The sequence below is a fragment of the Trichoderma breve genome, chromosome 6, assembly GCF_028502605.1.
Source record: "Trichoderma breve strain T069 chromosome 6, whole genome shotgun sequence".
In the NCBI taxonomy this organism is placed as follows: domain Eukaryota; kingdom Fungi; phylum Ascomycota; class Sordariomycetes; order Hypocreales; family Hypocreaceae; genus Trichoderma; species Trichoderma breve.
This window is the reverse complement of record NC_079237.1, coordinates 2460606-2483250: the sequence shown is the minus strand read 5'-3', so window position 1 is coordinate 2483250 and position 22645 is coordinate 2460606. Positions and strand designations below refer to the sequence as shown.

Genomic DNA, 22645 nt, shown 5'->3' with positions numbered 1-22645 from the left:
ATTAACAGAAGAAGGTAAAAGAATATTGAGAACAGGAAGAAAAGGAAGAAGGAAAGTATATAAAAGAATATGTTCATGTGTCTTCATGAAAACATGGGATAAGGGTGACCAAAAGTTGGCCCATCATAGACGTAGGTATTCTCGTCCACGTAGCCATCGTTGGCTCCGCCGCTGCTATAGCTGGCCGTCTGGCGCACGTCAGAGCTGAAAGACGAGGAATAATTTCTAGCGACAAAGCTGTCTTCTAAGTGTGTTCCCTGCCCGCTGCTCTTGCGGCTTTCGGCCTCATGTCCTCGAGAGACGATATGGCTCAGGCTCACGCTGCCCCATGGCAGACCTGATGGCTCTGGCTCTGTATCCACGTCATCTGGCTCGGGAATGCGGTAGCTGTTGCCGGCATGTTCTTTGTCTTTTGCTTCACGCTCTGCTCTCTCTTTTTGTTCCTTGACTTTGCCACCTTTATATGTAGTTAGCAAGCTGGTGTTTAGCATAGTTAGGATGTAGTTGGAGAGACATACGAAACTTGCGTTGTGCGATGCGATTCTGTATTCTCCTCCTCTCTTCTGGGTCTGTTACCTCAGACCACTCGGCGTCCTTTGCGCTTGCTTTACTCTTTTTTTGTGGTGTAGAGCAACTGCTGCTCTTATGTGATGAAGGCTCAGGACTTTGAGAGAGACTTCTGGATCGTTGTGTTGCAGGCATAGTAACAGGACAAGACTCTAGCCTGAGGCCAAAATGGAATGTTTCGATCAACCGCTTGAGATTTTAACCCAAGTTACGGAGAGTGTATAAGTGTTTTTGCGGGCGCCGTCTGGTCCAACGTGGAATGTTGAGTCGTGTCAATTGACAGGTGTGTTCAAAATAAAGCACATGCTAATTGGGATGATATATCATTAGAGCGAGCAGAATGTCTCATGCTCAAATAGCTGTAGGAGAAATAATACACGGCGTGATAAAGATAGTCCTTGGTAAGAATCGATTACAGAAGAGACGCAGTGGATAGTGGGAATCACCCAAGGCTTATAAGTCAAACAGCGAGGTAAAACCAAAGCATGAGCCGTGAAACCGACCCAGGCAGAGCCCCAAGAACCAGAACGACCCAAATGCCAGAATAGCCCCAGCTCTAGCCCCAGCACCCGTCGGTCATCGAGCAGCGACAGCCGTGATTCAGGAGCTAAACGGGCCATCCGCCTGCTTACCTGTACGGACAGGGGACCAGTTTAGAGCATTCACGCCAAGGGATCTGCGGTACGCCCTTTTCAGACTCCACTGCGAGGATTCCAGGGTCCGAGCTGGTAGTGGCACGGAATCAGCGTGCGCGGCATCGTGTGTGGACGGAGAACGGAGCCGATGCTAGAGAGAAGGGATGGATGGATGGATGGATGGATGGATAGACTCATGGACCGATACGGAGGATGCGAGGTCTTGGAGGGAGAGGGCGTACAGGTAACAACGGTGACGTAGCAGTACTAGTCTGTTGATGCTGTTTTGGAATCCAGAATTCACACGGCCGATGCACCGAAGGATCACAGGCGAGGGTCACCCGGGGGCGGGAAAGGCCCGTGAGTTTGAGCGCAAGAAGAATGCTAGAACAGGGCTAGCTGTTAGTGTTAGTGCTGGTTCTCGTACGAGTCTCCTCGGTATATTTTATGTGTCTGTTCTTGTATGTTCCAGCATGTACAAGTAGCGTGAGAACTGCATCTGGAACCCGGCACTGAGGGTGAGGCAACGGGGAGGTTACTCCTCCTGGGCAGGGGATCGTCAGCAGGGGGAATGCCGGTGTGAAGCATCATTTCATTGCTTGTTTTCTCGTTGCCACCCCCAGTGCCGTTATGAGTATATGCATGTACATGCACCTAGGTACCACTTGCTGCCTGGTGCTACTATTGCCCTAAGGCATCTACATAGTTACTAGGTAGTAGTTTAACAGCAGTTCTAGTACGCAATCTAACGGGCGTGATAATGACTCCGAAGAAGACGTCGGGTTATTTGTTTGCAAAAGAGCCATATTATGAGTAAACGCCAGAACACATAGTCCCGGCTAGAGGTATTTCCCAGGGCTGCAGTTAGTGCAAGTAACATCAAGGCATCAAACGAAGCGGCACTAGACCGAAATGCGGCATGATTCAAGTCAAACAAGGTTAGAGATAAAGGTTAGCACTCGATATAAGCCAATCGTAATATTGCAGGTTTGTCTGGTGGGGCAAAATACCCTGCTGGCCAATGTTAAAAAGACGACCTACGTACCGACTACGGAGAGCGGGATACATGTTCTAACAGTCCTTCGCCGCATAGTGGCTTCAGCCGCAGCTTTGGGTTGAAGCGAAGGAGTCCCATGTCAAAAAGAAGGAAAAAAAGAAGGGGCATTCGATTAGGACATAGTGGCTAACACTCTTGGATACTGGCTCGCTGTGCCTTTTTGCCCTCTTCGGCTTCGGTTTGTCCCTTTCGGCTTCGGTGCCTTATTCTTGTGCACATGTTCACCCTCTCTTGTCTTGCATGATGGCGGTTTAGACACAGACGCCACCTGCATGTGCTTAAGGATTGATACGAGTCCGAGACTTGACGAGACTTGACTGCCCGAGAATTAGAGCAATCTTGGCGATTGTGAGGCGTGAATTGTGGCCAATTGTGTGCTAGGGCCGCTGTAGCTCTGCCCATGAAAAGCCCTGGACGCTATTTATAGGTGACTTAACGTTGATGTGAGTTCCAAGTCTAGAGTCGCTTCGATACCGAGCAGGGCAGTTTAGTACTAACGTCAAGTTGCTCCTTCCCAGCAACTGCCATACTGCAGGTCACGTTATGAGTAAGGTACCAACTGGTGTGTGCACAGACTTCTCGCAAAGCTTCCTTCAAATTCTTTCTTAACTTCACTCCTCCATCATTTTCATTGTCAGCCTCGCATCCTGCCTCTCCGCTGAGCTGAGTCTCTGCAGTTGACAAGCAACACCGCCAGAATCCACAACCCATACAGTTTCGACTTGCGACTACTACTATTTCCCTCCAGTTGCTAGACTAACGCCTAGCCCTGTCTTGTGCTGCTAGGATGACTCTTTTGCCGGCCAACGTTAATCTTTGGGGGCCGCGCACAGGGCTGGCACCAATTACAAACAGCGTTACAAAAGGTCCCCGCCCATTGCACTCCAGCTCTTCAGCCCAATCAAGGATCCCCGACTAATAAAGCGAGATATACGACGGGGTGCCAGGCGTCACAACCCCTTCCAACTTTGCGTCAGCGCAGCCCTCGTCCTGTTTTTGCATCTCCGCTGGGCTGGTTGACGCATTCGGGTGACAGAACCGAATCATTAATCGTCACCAGCCACGCCTGCTGAGGCTTGCTCGCGCAAGCACACACGCACTCAACGCTATGGCTCCAGACGATGACAAATGGACACGCGCAAGAGTATGCTTCGTAATACACAACCTAACGAGGAAGCTATATCGCTGTCATTTCTCATTCTCTCGTCTCTGCATCAATAAGCATGCTTGGAAATCCTTACAGCTCGGCATCTGCTCGACGCCTTATGGTCGACAGCGCAGACACCAGCTCACGAGCATGTTTCGTTGCCTCCAATTCCACCAATACGAACGAGTCTCTATTCGCATTGGCCAGATCACTTTCTCAGCTCTGAGTTCAGGAGGGTTGCTTCATCTCAAGCCATGCACGCGATGGGGTGGTACGTGCAAAAGCCACGCGCCTCACCCCACCGTCACCAGGCACCACGGTGCCAGAAGTCTCGCCTTGCTCATCGTATTAGGATGTCTCATGAATTCCCATGCCTAGGATAGGCTATTGGGCAAGCCAAGTGAACGTTTTCTGGACACTCGACGTGAGATGTGGCGGCGACACCGAACGCAGTCGGGCTAATAAGATCGTGTGTTGCTACAGAATTACACTTTGTGTGGTTCAAAATCACCCCGACTGGCACCCCAATCGCATCTCTATCGGCACTCGCAGAAAAGACGGATGCACTTGCTGCCTAAGAGTGTTGATACGAGACAAGGCAACCATTAGACCTGCCTCCCCCAGAGTCTAACACCCCGTTGCTTCTTCTCGCCATGGCGAACATCGCAGAGATCATGGATGGGAATGCCAGGGCATGACTACACTTGAGGCTCTTACCGAGCATTGACCACTAGCTCCTCGCTCTTCCCTCCCTGGCGTTGATGCGACGGGTTAGCGAGTGTGGTATCGTCAACGGCGCCCTCCCGACATCTCTCATGCCGCATCGTGGCCCTCACCCTTGTCTAGGAAGAACGATCTGTTCAAGGAGCCGAGGCAGGATACACAATGCTAGCTCCAAAGGTGATAATGAGCCAACGCTCACACGGTTCAACAAACCGCGTTACTAGTAATGCATGTTATAAACACATGCTGCGATATGTCGCGTGCTGTTTCCATCATCCCTGCTTGCCATGCGTTCCCATCCTTTGAGCTAAAACGCGGATGCCCTTCTGCATGCTCCGTAGGGCTGCCAAGAATACCACGGGTCAGGTCGGTATACAAAAATAGGGCACGTAGCCGTCGAAAAGAGCATGGTGATCTACACTAACCCGCGACAAGTATTCAGGGCGAGAGCGAGAGAGATTCTAATCTCAAGAGTTTTCTATTCTTAGGTATTGCAGGGGTTCCTCTATTTGATCTACATAATAGCTTGGCTGTCCTCGAGAGCCCCCACCCAGGACGGACACCTACATGATTCAGTGTAAAAAGAATGAATGAGGCCGTAGATTCTCGGCATACGTTGTCGAGTCAATGACATTGCTGTCTTTCTGAATTACCTCCTCACGCTATGCCTCATTTCTACCGGGGAACAATGCATCTGATCAACCCTGGTTTTCAGCTGAGAGCTCTGGTCCCTCTTTCAACTACTTCTTGCCTGGTTTTGCCCATCGGCCGCACATCTCGGCCGCTTTGCGTTTTTTTTCTTGTCTTGCTGGTCTTTTCTTTGTTTTCTTTAATTAGCATCAACAGAAATCTTCAATTCGGCCGACACTCCGTCGCATTGTTTACCCCGGTGAGGCGATAGCTTGGGATTGGCATCTTCTCGGCTCAGAAAGAGGGTCCCCAAAAGTTCGTGGACGGTAAGGAGCGAAACTGTGAGTACAGATGCTTCTTTGATCCAATAGCTGCTCAGTTCTTTATTTAGAATGATAACTTTTGACTCAAATCTACGTTATACGCTACACGTTATGCGTTATGCGTTATGCCGAGATAGAGAGGTCCTGCCAGAATAGACTCGGACAAGTCCCGAGAAGCATGGAAGGAAGAGAAAGACTCACAAGACATGTGATGGGAAGAGCCAAGTCTAGTGGGTGAGTAACAGCAACATATACATTATACGGAAACGAGAAGAAGAAGAAAACACTCCATGCGCAGGGCATTTGCTTGGACATGATTCTATTATTTTCCATCTCTGGTCAGTTTCTCCCAGCCTTCTTGGGTTATTATACTCAAAATTATTGATAATGATACACGACGCATTTATCCGCACGACGCAAAACGCAAAGCTCAACAGACAATCTCTAAAATAACATCACTGTCACGGGCTCTCCATCTCGGCTAGTTGTGGCGACATTGTCGCTGGCCTTGGTACTACAGGCTCATCATGGCCAGTTTGCCCCATCTCCTGCGGCGGTTTTGGCGGTACCCAGAACCCAGACATATCGCTATGTCCTCCCATATACGCCTCTTGTGGGACTGACGAAGAAGCCATGCTCATGTGCGCGTTAGAGGCGTAATACGCATTAGGGGGGTGAGCAGGCGAGCCATATCCACCTGAGTGTACAGGGACTGGCACGATTTGCGGCTTTGCCGACTGACGGCGAAAGTACAGTAGCAATCCGACGGCAAGAAGCAAAACTGCCGCGCCGCCGATGGCGATTCCTGCTATCGCTCCGCCAGACAGGGTAGCCGAGCTGGACTTGGAATCCGGGCTGGGGTTTGCATCCCCAGCTGACGTAGTCGTAGATCTCGGGGGTTCTGAAGTTGTTGACGCCGAGCTCGTTGCCGATGCCGGGTTATTTACCGTAGTAGTTACCACCGAAACGTTGCTCGTTCCACTTGGCCCAAGGTCCTTGTATGCATCGCAGTCGGGCTTGGGCTGCGCAAGGGGGCATTCCTCTGCGAAGCAGATTGAGTAGAGCTGGCCGTTGATAGGGGGCGCGCACCGCACGGCGTATCGCGCATTCATAAACGTGTCGAGTGTCTGTGCATCCTCTTCCGAGAAGCCAAAGTACTTGCTCGCCAGTGTGAGCTGTTCAACGAAGTATCCGATGTGCGTCTGGTTCAGGTTCATAAACTTGTGGACATAGGCCATGGAAAGAGGACCGCCGCTGTCAGCCGTCCGCGGAAACTTTGGCGCAAGACTGCAGCCGTAGACAAAGCCAAAGGCCGTAAACCAGTGAGTGAAGAGGCGGCTTGATTGAGAGAAACGGTAACGGTGAGTAATGGTAATGATTGAGTGAGGCGGCAAAGAAGCCATGAAAACACTTACTACTGATTTGTCGACTTATCTATATTGACGGAATTCACAGATCCATTCAAGAAAGCCATGAGTGGCCCGGTGGCTCCTCCATCTAGCCAGTCAATGCCCACAGGCTGATTGTTCAAGTTCGTCGTCGCCTCTGTAGTGTTCCATCACGAAGGGTCAACAACCGAACAGCCAAGTTGGGGGCCTGTACAACTACACCGAGAGGATTGTCTTACTTGAGCCGTCAAACCAAGGTCGAAGATATACACCAATCCCATCAAAGTTTCCTTTGTTGAAAATACCGGTGTTCTCGTCGATTGGGTTTGGAAGACCAGCACTTCCAGCATAGGCGAGAGTGACGATGCTCTGGACGAGGAGCAACTGCGTGGTGACATTGTTCTCACCGTACCGTTGCGCTGCGTAATAGTCGCATATTGATTCGTTACCGGCTCTCTGGGCGAGAGCCTCTCGCCCTGCGGCCAACAGCAAGACGGCGGCGACGCGTTTCCACAGCATGTCGAGCCCCCTACAGGTACAGATCTGATGGACAAGTCATACGTCGAAGCAGCAGAAACAGAAGATGAGGCGGGACAACCAGCGACCCGAGTGTACGGATTGCTTCGTGGTAATATAGGGGGCACCCAGCCGGGCCATTGCATCTGGCCGGGTCAGGGCCAGACCATTTTCATTTCCTCTAGCCGCACCAACTTGAATCCCAAATCCCACGGCGTGCATATTGTGGCGGACGAGGCCTCGCTCGATTTGCTGGACCGGGGGCAGCCATGGCGTCCCTGTCAGCCCAATGCTCGCTTCCTTCTCGAATAATTGCCCCAAGGCTGCGTCTAACGTTACCTGCTGCGGCGCCCCCATGTGACTGACAGCTCAATCGCGGGCTTTTTTTCAGCTTGTCGAGGCAACCAGCGGGATCGCCTCTGTGAATGGCCATGTCCAAGCAAGCCCAGAACTGGGCGCTCCATACCCAAACGAGATGACCAACTAACACGACATGATGCCCAAGTAGCTCGCGCTATCCCGTGTTCTCGGCTACGACTTGGCGTTCCAATCGGCACTTGGACAAAGCAGCGCGGTTGATTGGAGAAGAGGCGGCAGCAAGCCCTCCTGCAGTGCCAATGCTTATATCTGACGGCGGACGTGAGTGACTTGTCCAGGTGCCCAGCGCCAATCCTTTGCGGCTGAAGATGGCTTATTCAGTAGTCGAGCTCGCGAAAATGCAAGGGGGGTCGATGGTTTAATCTTACCGTCAATACTATCGTCTTTAGCGTGCATGTCGGCTGGACTGCCAACAACAAAACAAACAAAACTATCTGAGCTTGGCGATAATTTCAGGCAGCCGCTTCTTGTCGGTGAGACATCTTGTGATTTATGATGATAACTAGGACCGGGTTTGTGGCAAACGCCATGATTGCTTGGTATTTTGGCGTCATGTAAGTTGCGGCCTAGATTATGCTTAAAATGGCCCGGCACCAATGGTCGGCTGTCGCTACTGAGCCAAGCTACATAAAAAAGGTGTGCTTTGTTCACGGTATGCCAAGTGGCTTCTTTTGTGAAATAAGAATAGCCATCATATCGTTCAGTGTAACAATTTCATCATGCTCGTTACTGTTATTAGACGTCGGAATTAAGTGCATGTTGACATGTTGTATTAGTGGAGAATAGATGATGATGAATGCATCTCGCTCTCTTGGATAGTTTATCCTAGAGTATCTTTGTAAGTGCAGCCTCCATCTTGGCTTTGGACGGACGAATTGCAATGATAAAGAGAATGTTGAATCAGGAATTCTCATGTGGTCAACCGTTCAGAAATACTCAATAACTACCTAGGTGCCCATGGATAATATTAATAGAGTGACTGCCTGAGAGTATGCGAGGGGGAGCTGCAACCAACTCTGTGATTCATTGTCTAGCTCCCCAAATCGGCTATCCAGCATCCTAGATCAAGAACAAAGTAGGATTCTAGTAATAGGTAGCAGAGTGTAGAGATAGCGACGAGCAAATACCAGAGAGAATACCCGTGGTAGCAGCAGTGGCAGATACTAGAGCAATATAACAGAAGTAGTCGAGACTAGACAAAAATAGCGGTAATAGCAGCACGTAGAAAACCAAGTATCTACTTGTAGGTTTAGTACCTTGACTACTGTCTAGCAAATATCTTTTTCTGTCCTACCCGTTTACCCATAGAGAAGAGTGCATTGGTGGTTTGGTGTAAGTCGACAATATGATCCAACCCAGCAACAAGCGGGCAGCTCAGACGCTTCCTCGCTACACCATGATATTCATATCGTTACATCATGAGACGGCAATACTTTAATTGCTAGCACTAGAATAACAACAATTGGTTACAGAGTTTTCGTAATATACAATGCGCTAGCCATCAAGCGTCCTCCCTTTTAGAAGCCTGACAACGCTTCCGCCTCGCGCTCAGCTCTCCGCTCTACTGACCGTCTCTTGAAGCGAATCTCCGCCCTTCTTCTCTCACCACCATCAATCTTGCGTCCTTGACGTTGCTCCCACATGCCCTCCGTAACCTTGACGATTGCGCCGGCCTGTTGCGGCAAGGGTGTCGCAAACGGCCCCGCTATTGACTTGAGTCCTCTAACTGTGTAGCCATTGGGTCGAGGAAGGATTTCAGAACCCTCCAGAGCCGCCTCCTGGTCCTGGGGCACATTGACCACATATTTCGCATCGCTGACAACAGAGGCCGGTGGTGTTGCTACTTTTAGCAGAGCTTGGCCGTCCGTGACGTACTTGAAGTCTCCGCCAGGTCCCAACGCACCCTTTCGGTATCGCTGCATCCACTGCAGCAGGTATCTGCGGTTACGGGGAGGCTCGATTCCAAGCTCCTTGAGTTGTGGCGAGGTGAGGGAGAAGAGAGACTCCCATGACGGGAACTTGGAGGCGTGCTTGTTGAGGCCGCGGCCAATGAGCGTGAGGAAGGTCTGGACGTCGGGGACGAATGGTCTAGGCTGCGGGATTGTCGGAGCCGGTCTCGTCTTATGAAGCCATCGTGCTTGGTTTACGCCCAGGAAGCTGGTGCTGCGAAGGAATCGCAAGGGTGGTAATAGCCCGTTCTTCATCGTGACTGTGTCGAGGAAGCCCTAATGTTTGGTGGTCAGCGGCATTAACAGGGCAAATTGGGTGCTAATTCATGAATAACAATAGTATTAGAGATTACCTTGAACAGTGGCCGTACAAAAGCCCGGCAGTTGACGGTCCTGGCCCTGCAAATCCTCTTTTCAAGCCCAGCCCGCGCAATGCTATGACATGCGAACTTTCTTGGTCTGATCCATTCGATTTTCAAGATATTAGCTAAGCAAGGCTTAAGTAAATTAGTGGGGTGGTGGCCACACCCTGTTTATCGGTGTCATACCATTGGTTCATTTGGATTATCCAATTGATAACGCCTGGAATTACTTCCGGCTGCCTTCCATGTCGAGTAACTTGTCGCATCATCACTCCTTCACACACCTCCGATTCATCATGACAGCGCGCGCATCTTCCATGCGTGGTGCTGGCTTGTGTTTGAATCATCCAAAATAATCCAAAACACGCCGGTTTAACGAGATTCATACAGAATGTTCCGCAAGAGGGCACCGCGCAAGCCCGCGGCGTGGCCCACGTTCGATATCGGACACGATGGTGAGTCCGTTCAGTATCCGCTGTGTTTCCCTGCAAAGTATTCACAAACTGACGTTTATTCCATCTTTGAAGATACCCTTCCATCTGCTTTTCTAGAGTTTTTCGACTCTCTGTCTACTCAAGGTCCTTCCGGACATATCAGAGATAGCCCCGATAGTGTCGAGCCTCCCTCGTCGAAGCGTCGCAAAATAGACCGTGAATCAGGCATTAGCATCTGTGTCGCCAAAGCCGAAATATCATTCTCGCGCCGATGTAAAGAGGCTTCAAGCCCAAACCGCCGTAGTGTCCATCGTGGTGTTGAATCATTGCTCAAATTCGGTCTCCTTGGCGAAGATTTATTGATCAAAACGCTACCAGCCAGTCGCCTTGGCCAGTTCGTCGCGCACGTACGCCTACGACCGGGAGATGCGGACCGAAATGCCCACGAGATATTCGATATCGAGAAATCAAGTCTGAGGAGGACAACCGTAGGCGCTATTTGGGTAGGCGCCGATGTTGTGATCGAGCATCACCAAGGAGTTGCTTCCATGACTATCTCTCTTCAGCTTTTCTGGAATGAAACATCATCCCCGTATGCGCCATTAAGACGAAACGACGAGCGCCGATGCAGTGAGAAGCTGATTAATGCCTTCTTTCCCCCGCAATGGAGGACGGTCAACCCCGCTTCGTGGTCGCCAATGGATTTCTACAATGCGGCACACGTACCACCAAAAGATGATACCACCTCCCTCTCCATTGACGTTTCTGGTCTAAATGCCACCCTCTTTCCCTACCAAAAGCGAACATTGCAATGGCTATTGCGTCGAGAAGGAGTAAAGTGGACCACGCAAGACACAGCTATCCATCCATTATTGGAGGAGGAGCAGAAGCTGGACCTAGATTTTTTCCGTGCCGTGAATGATGCCGACGACCGCAAGATATATCTTAGTGATGTATTCCAAACCGTTACCCGAGACCCTACCCCCTACTACCAGGCCAGCCGACTTGTCAAAGGTGGTATCCTGGCGGAAGAAATGGGACTGGGAAAGACCCTGGAAATGATTAGTCTCATCCTTTTGCATAGGCGGCAACCAGAACATCCTCCAGACTTCCTACCAGGCCAGGAGAACCTTGTTCCTAGCGGCGCAACCTTTATCGTGACTCCGAAATCCTTACAGCCGCAGTGGATATCTGAATTATCCCGTCATGCTCCAGGATTACGTGTAAAGCATTATACTGGATGTCGAGGAGTTGATAAAGAGGACGAGGCCCGACTTGTAGCTGAACTAGCCGGGTATGATGTGGTGGTGACGACTTACAGTGTGTTGTCTGCAGAGCTTCATTTTGCAATCAATCCTCCCGAACGATCCAGGAGGTTTGAAAGGGCATATCGCCGCGTTATTTCACCCCTCGTCCAGATATTGTGGTGGAGAGTCTGTCTCGACGAAGCGCAGATGATTGAAAGCGGTGTCAGCCAGGCGGCGGCATTAGCAAGAGTAATCCCTCGAGTGAATGCTTGGGGCATCACTGGAACACCAGTCAAAGATGATGTAAAGGATCTGCTTGGTTTGCTATTTTTCCTGAGATATGAGCCCTACTGCTCTACGCCGCAGGTCTGGCAGGCACTCACTACGCATCATAAGTCATTATTCCAGCAACTCTTCCAGTCAATATCTATTCGGCATACAAAGGCGCTGGTACGGGATGAGATATCTCTGCCGCCACAAAGGCGGTTCGTCATTACGATGCCCTTTACTGCAGTAGAAGAGCAGCATTACCAGTCATTATATAAAGAAATGGCGGAAGCGTGCAAGCTCAATACAGAAGGCGGTCCTTTGGCAGAGGACTGGGCTCCAGAAGAATATGAAGACGTTATGAGACTATGGCTCAACCGACTAAGACAAACTGCTCTTCATCCGGAAGTAGGTGTCTACGGACGACGAGTACTCGGAGGCAAGGAACGTCCTATGAGAACGGTAGAAGAAGTATTGAGTGCCATGTTGGAGCAAGGCGAGACTGCTATCAGGAATGATGAACGAGCGTATCTTTTGAGCAGACTGTTTCTGGGTCAGTTATTTGAGAACAGCCCTCGGGTCAGAGAGGCCCTTGAGATTTGGGAAGAGGTGCAAGGCGAGTCTGCCAAACTGGTAACAGATGCCCAGGCAGCACTTCGAGAAGCACTCCGCGAGAAGAGAGGAGTCGAGGATGTGAGCGATACTTCGGAGAGGGTACAGGATGTGTCAGATTCAGACATTGAATCAGATGAAGAGGCCGAGGAAGAAGTTGGAAGTAGAGGCAAACTGGGCGAGCTGCAAAACCGGCTAAGAAACAGCCTTGAGCTGCACCACAAGGCTGTCTTCTTTTGTGCCAACGCATACTTTCAAATCAGGGACAACCAAGAGATGACACCGCCTGACTCGGAAGAATTCCAGCGTCTCAAGAAGCTTGAGGACGACGGCTACGAGAATGCCAAGATGATTCGAAGGAAGATTCTTGGACAGGGTCATCGCAAAGCCATGCGATTCGTGAAGAAAATTGCCCTGAAAGCCAACGATCAGACTTTTGTTGAGATACCAGAGCTCATTATGAAGAGTGAGAAGGGCATCGAAAGCAGTAAAACTGTCGACGATCTCGAGATCCTCTACGATGAGCTCAACGAGCAAGCAAATTTGATTGACGAATGGAGAGAGCAAGTTGTCCAGCTCCTTTTGCGCCCACTCATTGACGAAGAGGAGAGCACTGAGACTACCGGAGAAGAGCTCGCAGATTCTACAAAAGTTCAAGAGGAACTCATGGTCTACGTCCAAGTTCTCCGAGCCATCATCGCTGACCGTCAATTCGTCATATCAGGTCAAACGAATGGACTGGTGAGGCACGAGATTGAGACCTCGGTCCGGATGGCGAAAGAAGGAGATGGGCCTGCTCCTTTGAAACTGATCGAGTTGGTCCGTAGACGCGCTGAAGTCAAACCTCGAACGGCCAAAATATCCATGCGCGGCGCCATCAGCGAGCTACGCAGCTTGGTATCGAAATTTACAAGAGACACAAACCAAAGCCAAAGAGAGCTTTTGGAGTCCACCATTGCATCAAAATTGATGAAGACAACCCAAACGCTTCTTGGAGAACAGAATAAAGCGGTAGTGGCTTTGGAAGCAGAAGTCAAAAGCTTCGAAAGAGCAATGAATGCTCGGTTGGATTACTATCGACAGCTGCAGGCCCTCTCAGATGATGTGCTCCCTCTCGAAACCCCCAAGACTGGAGAAGCTATTGAAAAGGCGAAGAAGAACATTGAAGATCTTCACAAAAAGCTGCTGTCTGGCGAGGCCAAACATCGATACCGTGAGTGGAACAGAAATCATGGTAGTTATCTTCGCTTTGGTGCTAACTATAGTGAACAGTGCTGAGCTTGAAGGAAACTGGAGACAAGTCCAATGAGCCGCGGATGTGCGTCATTTGCCAGATGCCGTTCATCACGGGTGTGTTGACCGTGTGTGGCCATCAATTCTGCAAGGAATGCATTATGATGTGGTTCAAAGCCCACCGAAACTGCCCTGTCTGTAAGAGGGCTCTTAAGGCGGACAATCTTCATGACATAGTTATCAAGCCTCGACAGCTGCAGGTGCGCGGAGAGGACTCGAATCTGCAGAAAGGAGACACACATGACGATAGCCCGCAGGAGCGTCGGGGTTCTTCAAAGCAGACAATGCTCTATTCAGAGTTTGACGCTGCAGAGCTTGAACAGATGAAGAACATCGAGCTGGATGGCCCCTCCTTTACGACAAAAGTCGATACCTTGGTTCGACATTTGATGTGGCTGCGTGAGTCTGATCCCGGCGCAAAGTCCATTGTATTCTCACAGTAAGTCCCGGTTCTCTTCTCTTATTTTCCTGTTATCAAACGTATCTCAACTCACCATTGTGCCAATCAGATACAAAGACTTTCTGAACATCTTACGGAATGCCTTTTCCCGCTTCCGCATTGGATACGCCTCCATCGATGACCCTGACGGCATCACAAGATTCAAGGAAGACCCTGCTGTGGAATGCTTTCTTCTCCATGCCAGAGCTCACTCGAGCGGCCTGAATCTCGTCAACGCTAGCCACGTCTTCTTATGCGAGCCCCTTCTCAACACTGCTCTCGAGTTACAAGCCATTGCCCGCGTTGACAGAATCGGACAGCGCCACGAGACGACAGTGTGGCTCTACATTGTTTCTGGGACAGTGGAGGAGTCGATTTACAATCTCTCGGTTCGACGCCGCATGGAGCACATGGGTAGAAACCTCAAGGGGAAGTCTAAAGAGTCGACTCCGGAGCTGCTGGACGCGAATATTGAAGAGGCCAATACACTCGAGTTGGAGCAGGCTGCGCTGTCGAAGCTCATGAGCAAGGATCGGTCTGCGGGTGAGATGGTGGATCGAAGTGATTTGTGGGAATGTCTGTTTGGGCATGTGAATGCGCAGCGGAGTTGAAGCGGGTTCATGATGAGTTTGATGAAGAAGAGGAGGGGTAGGAATATAGAATGATGAACGATTAGTATAAAGGGGACAAAAACAACAATGGTATAATAGAGATCACGCAAGATGCCCTTGGCGAGAGAATTTGATACAAGCATATAAACAACGCCTTGGTCTGGAATAAGAATATCATTATCATTTCTCCCCTGCTCAATGTTGTACATGGTTTCTTTCTAGTGTTTTTTGGTATCCCAAACCGACCCCGTGTCCATTCCAGCCCAAGCTCAGCGGTTTCTTTTATAATTTAAAAAAAAGGTACCATAGAACTTCATATCTTCAAAGTCTCGGCAATCTCATGGTCGGTCGTGCTGCTTTGTCGGAAGGATTTGGTAAAACGAAAGTATTGCTACACATTACAAGTTTCCGCTACCATTCCACATAGTGGGAAGGCTGTTATACAAGGAAAAAATAACTCCCTCCGCCTTTCCCAAGAAAAAGAAGAAGTAGAAGAAAGAAAGAAGAAAGATGCGACGAAACATCAACCGTTTCAGTCCCAGCATCTCTTTTTTCTCTGTTTACTCAACAACCTTCTTCTTGCTGCTGGCGCTAGACTTTACGCGCTTAGCGACAGGGCGGTTGATGTGGTGGTCAGGGATCCAGCTCTCGTCATACGACTTGCCGGCGGACTCGGAGCCGGAGAGGGCATCAGCGGGGTCGACGGGCTTCTGAACGGGCTTCTTGGCGGTGCGAGGTCGCTTGGCCTGGGGGAACAGGGCCTCGATCCAGGTCTTGTAGACGAAGAAGAGGGTGCCACCGAAAACGGCAGTGAGGACAAGGTACAGGAAGATGCTAGAGAGGCAATTGGGGTCAGCAAAAGAAAGTCACAGAGAGAGAGAAGGACCAGAGGAGGGAATTACATCTGAGGGTCAAGGAAGCTGGTAGGGGCCTCGACAATGGAAGTCTCGCCATCGTAAGCGGGGACCTGGAAGATGTCGCCCTTCTCGTTGGTGAAGACGGCCAGCAGACGCAGGCGAACATCCTGAGGCATCATGTCGAGGGCAAACGAGTAAGGGATCGACTTGGTCTCGCCAGACTCGATCTGCAGGCTGTACTGCACGGCCGTGAGGTTGCGCACGATGCCCTGGTAGGCGGGAGCGCCCTCGGGCAGGTCCTTGGTGGTCCACAGAGCGCCATTGGCAAAGATGACCTGGATGGCGTCATCCTCCTTGTTGGTGACCTCGATCAGAGCGGTCGTGGGTCGGCCGTTGACCAGCTTGACGCCCAGGATGTCCGAGTCGGGGAACGTGGTCCTGATGTCGGCATTGAGGGTGGCAGGCGGCTTGATATCGAACTCGGGAGCCTCACCTGGGAAGTCCTCGGCATCAGACTGTGAGCAAAAACTGCGTTAGTTGAGCTGCGTATGTTATGTTTGCAATTTATTGTTGTGATCACGCACCTGAGCGACTGCGCCAAAGACCTGCAAGGCCAGGAAAGCGATGAGAGAAGACTTGAAGAGCATTGCGACGACGACACGAACCCAGCGGCGGCCCGGCCCAATTGATTTGAACCAAGGGGAGAAGGGGGAAGGGGGAAAGGAAGAGCAAAGAAGAAAGAAAAAAAAATGAGGCGGGAAGAATGGAGGGAGAGAGAGAGAATTGGAGGAGAGGCTGTGGAAGCTGCTTTGTATCTTTGAGGCAGGCGGACAAAAATGGCCCCAGATTCCGACTAACGGAAATGTGGCCACAGCTCGTGGCATGGTCCCACCTTACATAAGGAGGCACGATTGATTGCCTTTGTTGGAAAGAGAAGGGAAAAGAACAAGGGGAAAAAGAAGCTTATCCGGAATGGGAATGGCGATGGCCCTTTATATTGATATTTGATGCGAGACGGTTTAAAGAGGAGAATGTTGAACAAGTAATTAGTAGTTATCTAGGTCCCATTAGCAGTAGTGGGTAGACTTGATAATAGGGTATTTGTACCTTGTAATAGATATATTGGTACCTAGGCATCTATGGTTCAAACATTGGTATTATTACCCCTTCAACATCCCATCTAAATGACATATTCGCAAATCAAGGGGCAGGACAGAATCCAACACCACCAAAATCCATCATGTACGCCTCTCTCTCTCCAGCTTAACAATGACAATAAACCACACACAGCTCGCATACAATCACGGCCCTCCAAGCTCCATCCCGCCCCATCCATCAAACACGTCCATGTCAGTGTCGAGACTGCCAAACAAATCTGCCTCTGCCGATGCGTCCAGTCCGCCATTGTTACCAGACGTCCCCAGACCCAAATCAGACGAAACACCGCCCATGCCCATATCCAGGCCGCCCACACCGTCCATTGAGAGCGTGCCATCGCCCTGGACTCCAGCAGCCGCAGCCATGGAATCTCCCACCAAGCTCGCGGCGTCACCAGCCAGGTCCAGCTGCATATCGGCCGCCTGCAGCATTGGCGGCGGTGGCAGCACCATCTGTGCCTCCACTCTCCGGTAAAGGCGAACCATGATTTCTGCCAGCTCGGCATCCTTCTTGTGCAATTTCCGATAGTCCTCGGCCTCCATCTTTAAGACTTCCCGGAGAGTGAGTCGTCGCTGCAGCGGTGGCGGTATGTTGCCTCCTTCATCCAATAATACACTGGTCGGTGGGATATCATTGCTTACGTTTGGAGCGCAAACCAGTGCCGTGACCACATCGTAAACAACACTTCCGCTGCCCGTCAGCATTTGCTGGCGAATTTCCTCCAGCATGACCCGTAGAAGCCTGCATGCGCCCACAATCTTGAGCGTGGCAATAATCTGCCGGTGCGTATACGAGGTTGGCATGGCCGTCATTTCTGGATGTGTGCACCACTGGACGAGGGCCTGTATCAGGTGTTTGGTGGCCCCCGATAGGCCGCTGCTGGAACTGGTTGCCCACATCTCCAGCTCCTGATGCTCAGCAGCCCCCGTTCTCCTAGAAAGGGGCAGGCTATCCTTCAGAGCCCTCAGCAGTGGCTCAATGTCCTGGTTCTTGGGATCTTGTCGTTGGTATGCTCGTAGTGAGTGCTCCAAGGGTTTAGCAACTATTCCCTTTACCGCAGCAAGCATGGTGCTAGCTTCGCCGGAAATAGAGGTAGGCAGCAGGATGAGCTGCAGGATTTTAATAATGGACTTCTGCTCCCTCTGTTCTATCCAGAGGTAGTCGGACAAGAATCGGATCGCCGGAATCAGCGATGGAAGTAGAAACGTGTCAACCAGATCTAGAATAATAAGTAAGCGCATGATTAATGAGCCGCCGCAACCGCCAGATACTTACATTCTATACCCGACCTAAGGGCGTCATCGGTTAGAGCGCCCTGACTATATGCAATGACAATGTTTTCAAACAGCGTCGCAATGAGGAGGTAAAATTCTGCAGGCGGACAAGACGACATCAAGTCATCGCCTAGACCTCCCGCATCGCTGTCGAAAAGCCCGTGGATCCATCCACTGAGATGTCCGTTCTCCTGCTCCGATATCTGATCCCAACAGACGCTGATATGAGCCCGGCTGATGATTTTGGCAACGTTCGAATCCGGTGACATGATGCCAATGTCTGCGGGAGACAGGCCATATCGGTAGGCAAACGCCAGCACCAGGAGCAGGATGGCGCCAAATTCTTCGTAGACGGGCTGATATTCGCCTTGGTCCTCGTCATATCGCCAACCGTCCAAAAGCTGGCATATAGGCTCCAAAACAATTGGCAGTTTCTCGAACAAGAGGAGTACGTCCAGAGATTGGGGCTTCTGAACTAATTGGCTGCAGAGGATCTTCAGGGACATTGTTTCCTTGCTGTTGCATAGTTGCCGCAATAACTACATTCGTTAGCATGCAAGCTCATATCCTCACATCGGAGTAGGAACAAACCTCGACAAGCGCCTGGCACACCGCTCCTACATTGCCATCCATCTTATCCATGTCACGAATCAGCGCTTGTATCTTGTCCGGGTCAGACAGGCAGCTCTGAACCAATTTTTCTTTGGAATATTTTTCTTGAGAGGGCTCATATGACATTGAGCTTTCTCCTAGGATCCGCTCGACGTGCTCGCGCTCTATAAGCCCGTGGAGGGCACAAGCCGAACAAAACTCTTCCCGAACACTCTCTGTGTACGGGTTGTTATTGCGCGATTCATCAAACATGAGTGATGCGGTAGGAAACACGCTAGTGTCGACTTGAGAAAGGGCCTCAGTTATACAAAACTCGGCAGATGTTGAAAACCCGGGAGGGCAAAGCTGGGCGAGGATCAGAGGCACCTTATTGATCAAGAAGGACCGTAATAGGTGGGCGTCCCTAGGTCCTTCATTTCTGAAGACGGCGTTTGCAAGCAAGTCGAAAGATGCCAGTATTAAATCAATTGCACTTTGTTGAGTATTTCCCTGGTACCTGTTGTTCAAGTATGAAAACATGGCATGGTCGTCTATCAATGGTCGCCCAACGAGAGAAGCACCAAGGTATATATATAGGCCTGCCCGTGTATTAGATATGGGCAGGTCCGGGATCACCAGGCTATCCAAGCCAACCGTAGAGTCTAGTAGGTCGTCCATGGCAGCATTGGCAGCTTGGTTGTTCTTGTCTATCGGGTCCAATGGAGCAAGGACTTCTGTCCTAAACATTTCAAGCTTCTCAACGAACTGCGGGACAGGTTGAAAGATTTGCACAAAAGATGTAAGGCTCTCTGAGAACTGCTTTCGGGGCTCTACGCAAAATGGTAAGTAAGTCAAGCGATCGGAGAGGATAAGCTGCGATCTTACCTTTAACAGCCGGGTGGCTAATGGCCTTAACAAGAGCCGGGTTATCGACGAGGCGAAGCAATAGAGGGACAAAGGCAGCCCGCGAGACCTCCATCTCGTGGCGAACCTGCGGATCTTGCAAGCCGCCTGCGAGCATGTCGGCACCCAGAGGATTCGACGCGGCGGAGAACAAGGACATCCATTTTGAGATGATGTGCATGAGCTCCAACGCCGTACGAGAGTCCTTGAGAGCAGTTCCTTCCACCACAAGCCGTATCACATGGTAGAACATGACCTCTTCGAGCCATGATGAGCTCTTCCAGAGAGTTTGGGATGACGAGCGGCGATGTTTCTTAGTCTCGCCATCTTGCTGTGCTTGTGCTTGTTCCTGTTCCTGTCCCTGCTCTTTTGCTGACTCCTGCGCCTGTTGTGGTGTCAGAGAATGCAGCGACGAATATCTATAGAGAGCTCGGAGGATGGACGCCGCATCGATGTATCGTAGTTGGGTAAGCACGGAGATGTATGGAGGGATTCGCGGATCGGGGCTGACGCAATTGGACTTTTGCGGCTGCAGGAAGAAGTCGGCGATGATGTCAGGGGTGAGCTGATGCTTGGCGAAGACAAGCTTGACGTAGTCCTCAAAGGGGCCGGCGTCGAGGCGCTTCGTCAGGCATTTGGAGATGAAGTCGTTCCAGTATTGGATGGAGCCGCGGAGGGCCTCGGTGGGCGAGATGCGGTTGTCCATGGCTCGGCGCACTCGTTGGGAGAGATGCGGAAGTGATTATATTGTTGAATTGATGTGTCTTTGTGTAAATGAGGAGGTTTTCGCGATGTCGAGCGTAAAGGATTGGCTGGTATCGGAGCTTGTCATGAACTGGGTGGTGCCCTGGAAGGGTGAGCAGGCCAGTTCACCACAGCCATAGGGCCTGTTTGTCTTGCTGGGAGCTGTTTGTTTGTGGCTGAGACAAGCTTTCGTCTTCCTCTCCCGCCGCGCTTCTCTTCTCTTCTCTCCTCTACTCGCAGCGATGTGGATGAGGCTGCAAGAATCAAGAATCAGCCTCGCGGGTCGTGGCGTCGCATCGTGTCGCTCAATACCAGCTTTGTACTTGTACTATGGAAGATGCCGGTGGGTCTCAGCGGCCGTTGTTCCGCGTTTTGTGGAAGTGGGTCTGGCAAACAGGGCGCTCCTTCCACATTAGGACAGCAGACAATCATGGCAACTTGTGAGCGGAAAGAGAGAAAAGAGGTGTTGATAGGAGATACCTAGTACTTAGTTGCAGCAAAATTACAATTTGGTACCTAAAAATACCTAGATCTAGCTATGGATACTTGTATCGTGAAGTGTTCACGGGTAGCAGCACCCTTGACTTTGCTTGCTTCTAACTGATGGCATCACATTACAAAGCCTCACCAATTTATCAACTTCACGCGGCATTGTGAATCAGAGCTGACCTTATCCAACTTCACTCTACTGGGGCGTATCTCTGAAGCTTCTAGTAGACTTCATTGATTCATTCATAAACTCACGGGACAGTCAATTACCACCAATAAATATTTATTTCTATCCTGCTCCAGATGCTGCTTCGACTCGTATAAGCCAAAGCAGCACCATGGCAACACAGCAATTACCAACACTATATAATAACCCCACATGGATATCTTTTGAGAAAGCAACTGAAAACAGAAAATGGATATCTAACTCAAAACAAAGACGACAAAAGAAAACAGGAGAAGGGGAACCCGCAAGCCCCCTCGGATGCACGACGAAGTATCGGCCACATGAACAATCTAGGCGTCTCATGGTATAACACGCCCCTGCATTAACACTTCCAGCAGCTCAACCCTTTTTTGACTTTTATTTACACAGCTTACTTCTCGTACGTCGTCATCAAAGTCTTCTTGCCAGCAGCAATCAGGTGGGCATAGTCGGTGCCCAGGAATCGACCCTTTGCGTAGTGGATGAGGAAGCTAAAGACCTTGAACGAGCCCATCTGGCCAGTGCCGCGGCTTCTGCCCAGCGTGATGCCGACCATGACCTTGGTGCTGGGGGTGTAGACGGGCATGGCGCCGCCCTTGAGGTAGATGGGAAGAGCCTTGATGAGGTGGACGGTCTGCGCATCTGCGACGCCGGCCTTGCTGCCTTCCAGGTTGCCAATATCGCCAATGACAAAGATGTTGTCGTAGCCCTTGGCCTGGAGAGACGCTGTCTGGTTGATGTATCCCTCGCTGTCCAAGAGAGACGCCGGGACAAACGAGCTGTTGGGGGTGCCTCCGGTCGTGGGGAGGTAGGCCTGGGTCGTCAAGGTCCTGGTCTTGCCGTCGGAGCTAGTCAGCGTCAAGATGGTGTCGTTGCCCGAGTACTCGACCGCGGTGACCTTGGTGTTGGGGACCAGTTTGACCTTGAGCTTCTCCAGCTCCGTCTTGGTCTGCTTGCGGACGCTGTCCATGACGGGTGGTGCGAGGGGCAGGGAGTCGTTGTAGATGAAGTAGACTTCCTTTCGGCCCTCCTTGGAGTACTCAAAGCCCAGCTCGCCCGCAGTCTCGGAGCCAGTCTGGCCACCACCGGCGATGACAATGCTCTTTGCATTCTTAATCTGCTCCTGCACCTCGCGCAGACGGCTCTTGGTGTGCTCGGTGTCGCCCATTGCCTTCCAGGGCATGTTGTCCTTGGATGAGGTGCCGGTAGCAACAACAAGAGTGTGGTAGTTGATGGTGCGGCTGGCACCGGAGCTGAGCAAGACATCAACAGTGTTGCTGGCAGGATCCATGGCACTGGCGACGCCCTGGACAAACTCAAACTTGTCGGCAGGGTATTCCTTGAAGAAGGGTCGGAGGTCAATCATGGCCTTGTCGTCGGCCAATTGGCCAGGCACAACGACTCGGGGCATGGCAATGGGCCAGTGGAAGTGAGTGTTTGGGGCGACGACAATCATGTTGTAGTCCTTTTCCTTGAGGACAACATTGCGCATGGTCTGGCGGATAAGAGGCGCGGCAGCAACGCCAACGCCCAAGATGACAATGGTCTTGGTCATTTTTGGGATGGATTTTTTGTGTTTCCTTGTTGAAGATTCAAACTCTGGTTGGCGGCGTTGGGAGGAAGGGGGCAGGGGTATATATATGTATGTAGATGGTTTGTGGTGCTATACCGGAGAACTAAACACTGCTTGCGGAGGTAGGGCTCGGGATAAGGCACTTGCACAGGCACGGACACCAGGCTGAATATATACCAGATGTTTGTTCTTTTTACTCCGCAGCCCCTATACCCTTGATGGACAAAGCAAAGCGGTCCAAGCAGCAACGAATTGCACGAGACGTGCCACTTA

The 22645-nt window shown here is 50.9% G+C and overlaps 7 protein-coding genes across 7 annotated transcripts; 1 reads left to right on the top strand and 6 right to left on the bottom strand.

Annotated features, from left to right (window-relative positions):
* Positions 1-83: 83 nt before the first annotated feature.
* On the bottom strand, positions 84-702 carry T069G_09684 (uncharacterized protein; the record flags this gene model as incomplete). The annotated part of the gene is made up of 2 exons (XM_056176894.1): positions 84-457; positions 519-702. The coding sequence occupies 2 exons, from the start codon at positions 700-702 to the stop codon at positions 84-86; spliced, it is 558 nt and encodes a 185-aa protein (XP_056025372.1).
* Positions 703-5543: 4841 nt separating this feature from the next.
* T069G_09683 (uncharacterized protein) lies at positions 5544-6989 on the bottom strand (the record flags this gene model as incomplete). Its single annotated transcript, XM_056176893.1, has 3 exons — positions 5544-6420; positions 6498-6627; positions 6710-6989. 3 exons carry the CDS (start codon positions 6987-6989, stop codon positions 5544-5546), a joined length of 1287 nt encoding a protein of 428 aa, XP_056025371.1.
* A 1892-nt stretch (positions 6990-8881) lies between these two features.
* T069G_09682 (IGR protein motif domain-containing protein) lies at positions 8882-9568 on the bottom strand (the record flags this gene model as incomplete). Its single annotated transcript, XM_056176892.1, has 1 exon — positions 8882-9568. One exon carries the CDS (start codon positions 9566-9568, stop codon positions 8882-8884), a length of 687 nt encoding a protein of 228 aa, XP_056025370.1.
* Positions 9569-10066: 498 nt separating this feature from the next.
* Positions 10067-14578, top strand: T069G_09681 (ring finger domain-containing protein; the record flags this gene model as incomplete). The annotated part of the gene is made up of 9 exons (XM_056176891.1): positions 10067-10130; positions 10203-11196; positions 11251-11403; positions 11445-11484; positions 11528-12031; positions 12182-13448; positions 13508-13728; positions 13786-13967; positions 14038-14578. 9 exons carry the CDS (start codon positions 10067-10069, stop codon positions 14576-14578), a joined length of 3966 nt encoding a protein of 1321 aa, XP_056025369.1.
* A 560-nt stretch (positions 14579-15138) lies between these two features.
* T069G_09680 (translocon-associated protein (TRAP), alpha subunit domain-containing protein) lies at positions 15139-16082 on the bottom strand (the record flags this gene model as incomplete). Its single annotated transcript, XM_056176890.1, has 3 exons — positions 15139-15412; positions 15481-15950; positions 16020-16082. 3 exons carry the CDS (start codon positions 16080-16082, stop codon positions 15139-15141), a joined length of 807 nt encoding a protein of 268 aa, XP_056025368.1.
* A 654-nt stretch (positions 16083-16736) lies between these two features.
* On the bottom strand, positions 16737-20067 carry T069G_09679 (mediator complex subunit med5 domain-containing protein; the record flags this gene model as incomplete). Its single annotated transcript, XM_056176889.1, has 5 exons — positions 16737-17812; positions 17869-18406; positions 18459-18968; positions 19029-19288; positions 19344-20067. 5 exons carry the CDS (start codon positions 20065-20067, stop codon positions 16737-16739), a joined length of 3108 nt encoding a protein of 1035 aa, XP_056025367.1.
* Positions 20068-21190: 1123 nt separating this feature from the next.
* Positions 21191-22354, bottom strand: T069G_09678 (pyridine nucleotide-disulfide oxidoreductase domain-containing protein; the record flags this gene model as incomplete). The annotated part of the gene is made up of 1 exon (XM_056176888.1): positions 21191-22354. One exon carries the CDS (start codon positions 22352-22354, stop codon positions 21191-21193), a length of 1164 nt encoding a protein of 387 aa, XP_056025366.1.
* Between the last annotated feature and the right edge of the window lie 291 nt (positions 22355-22645).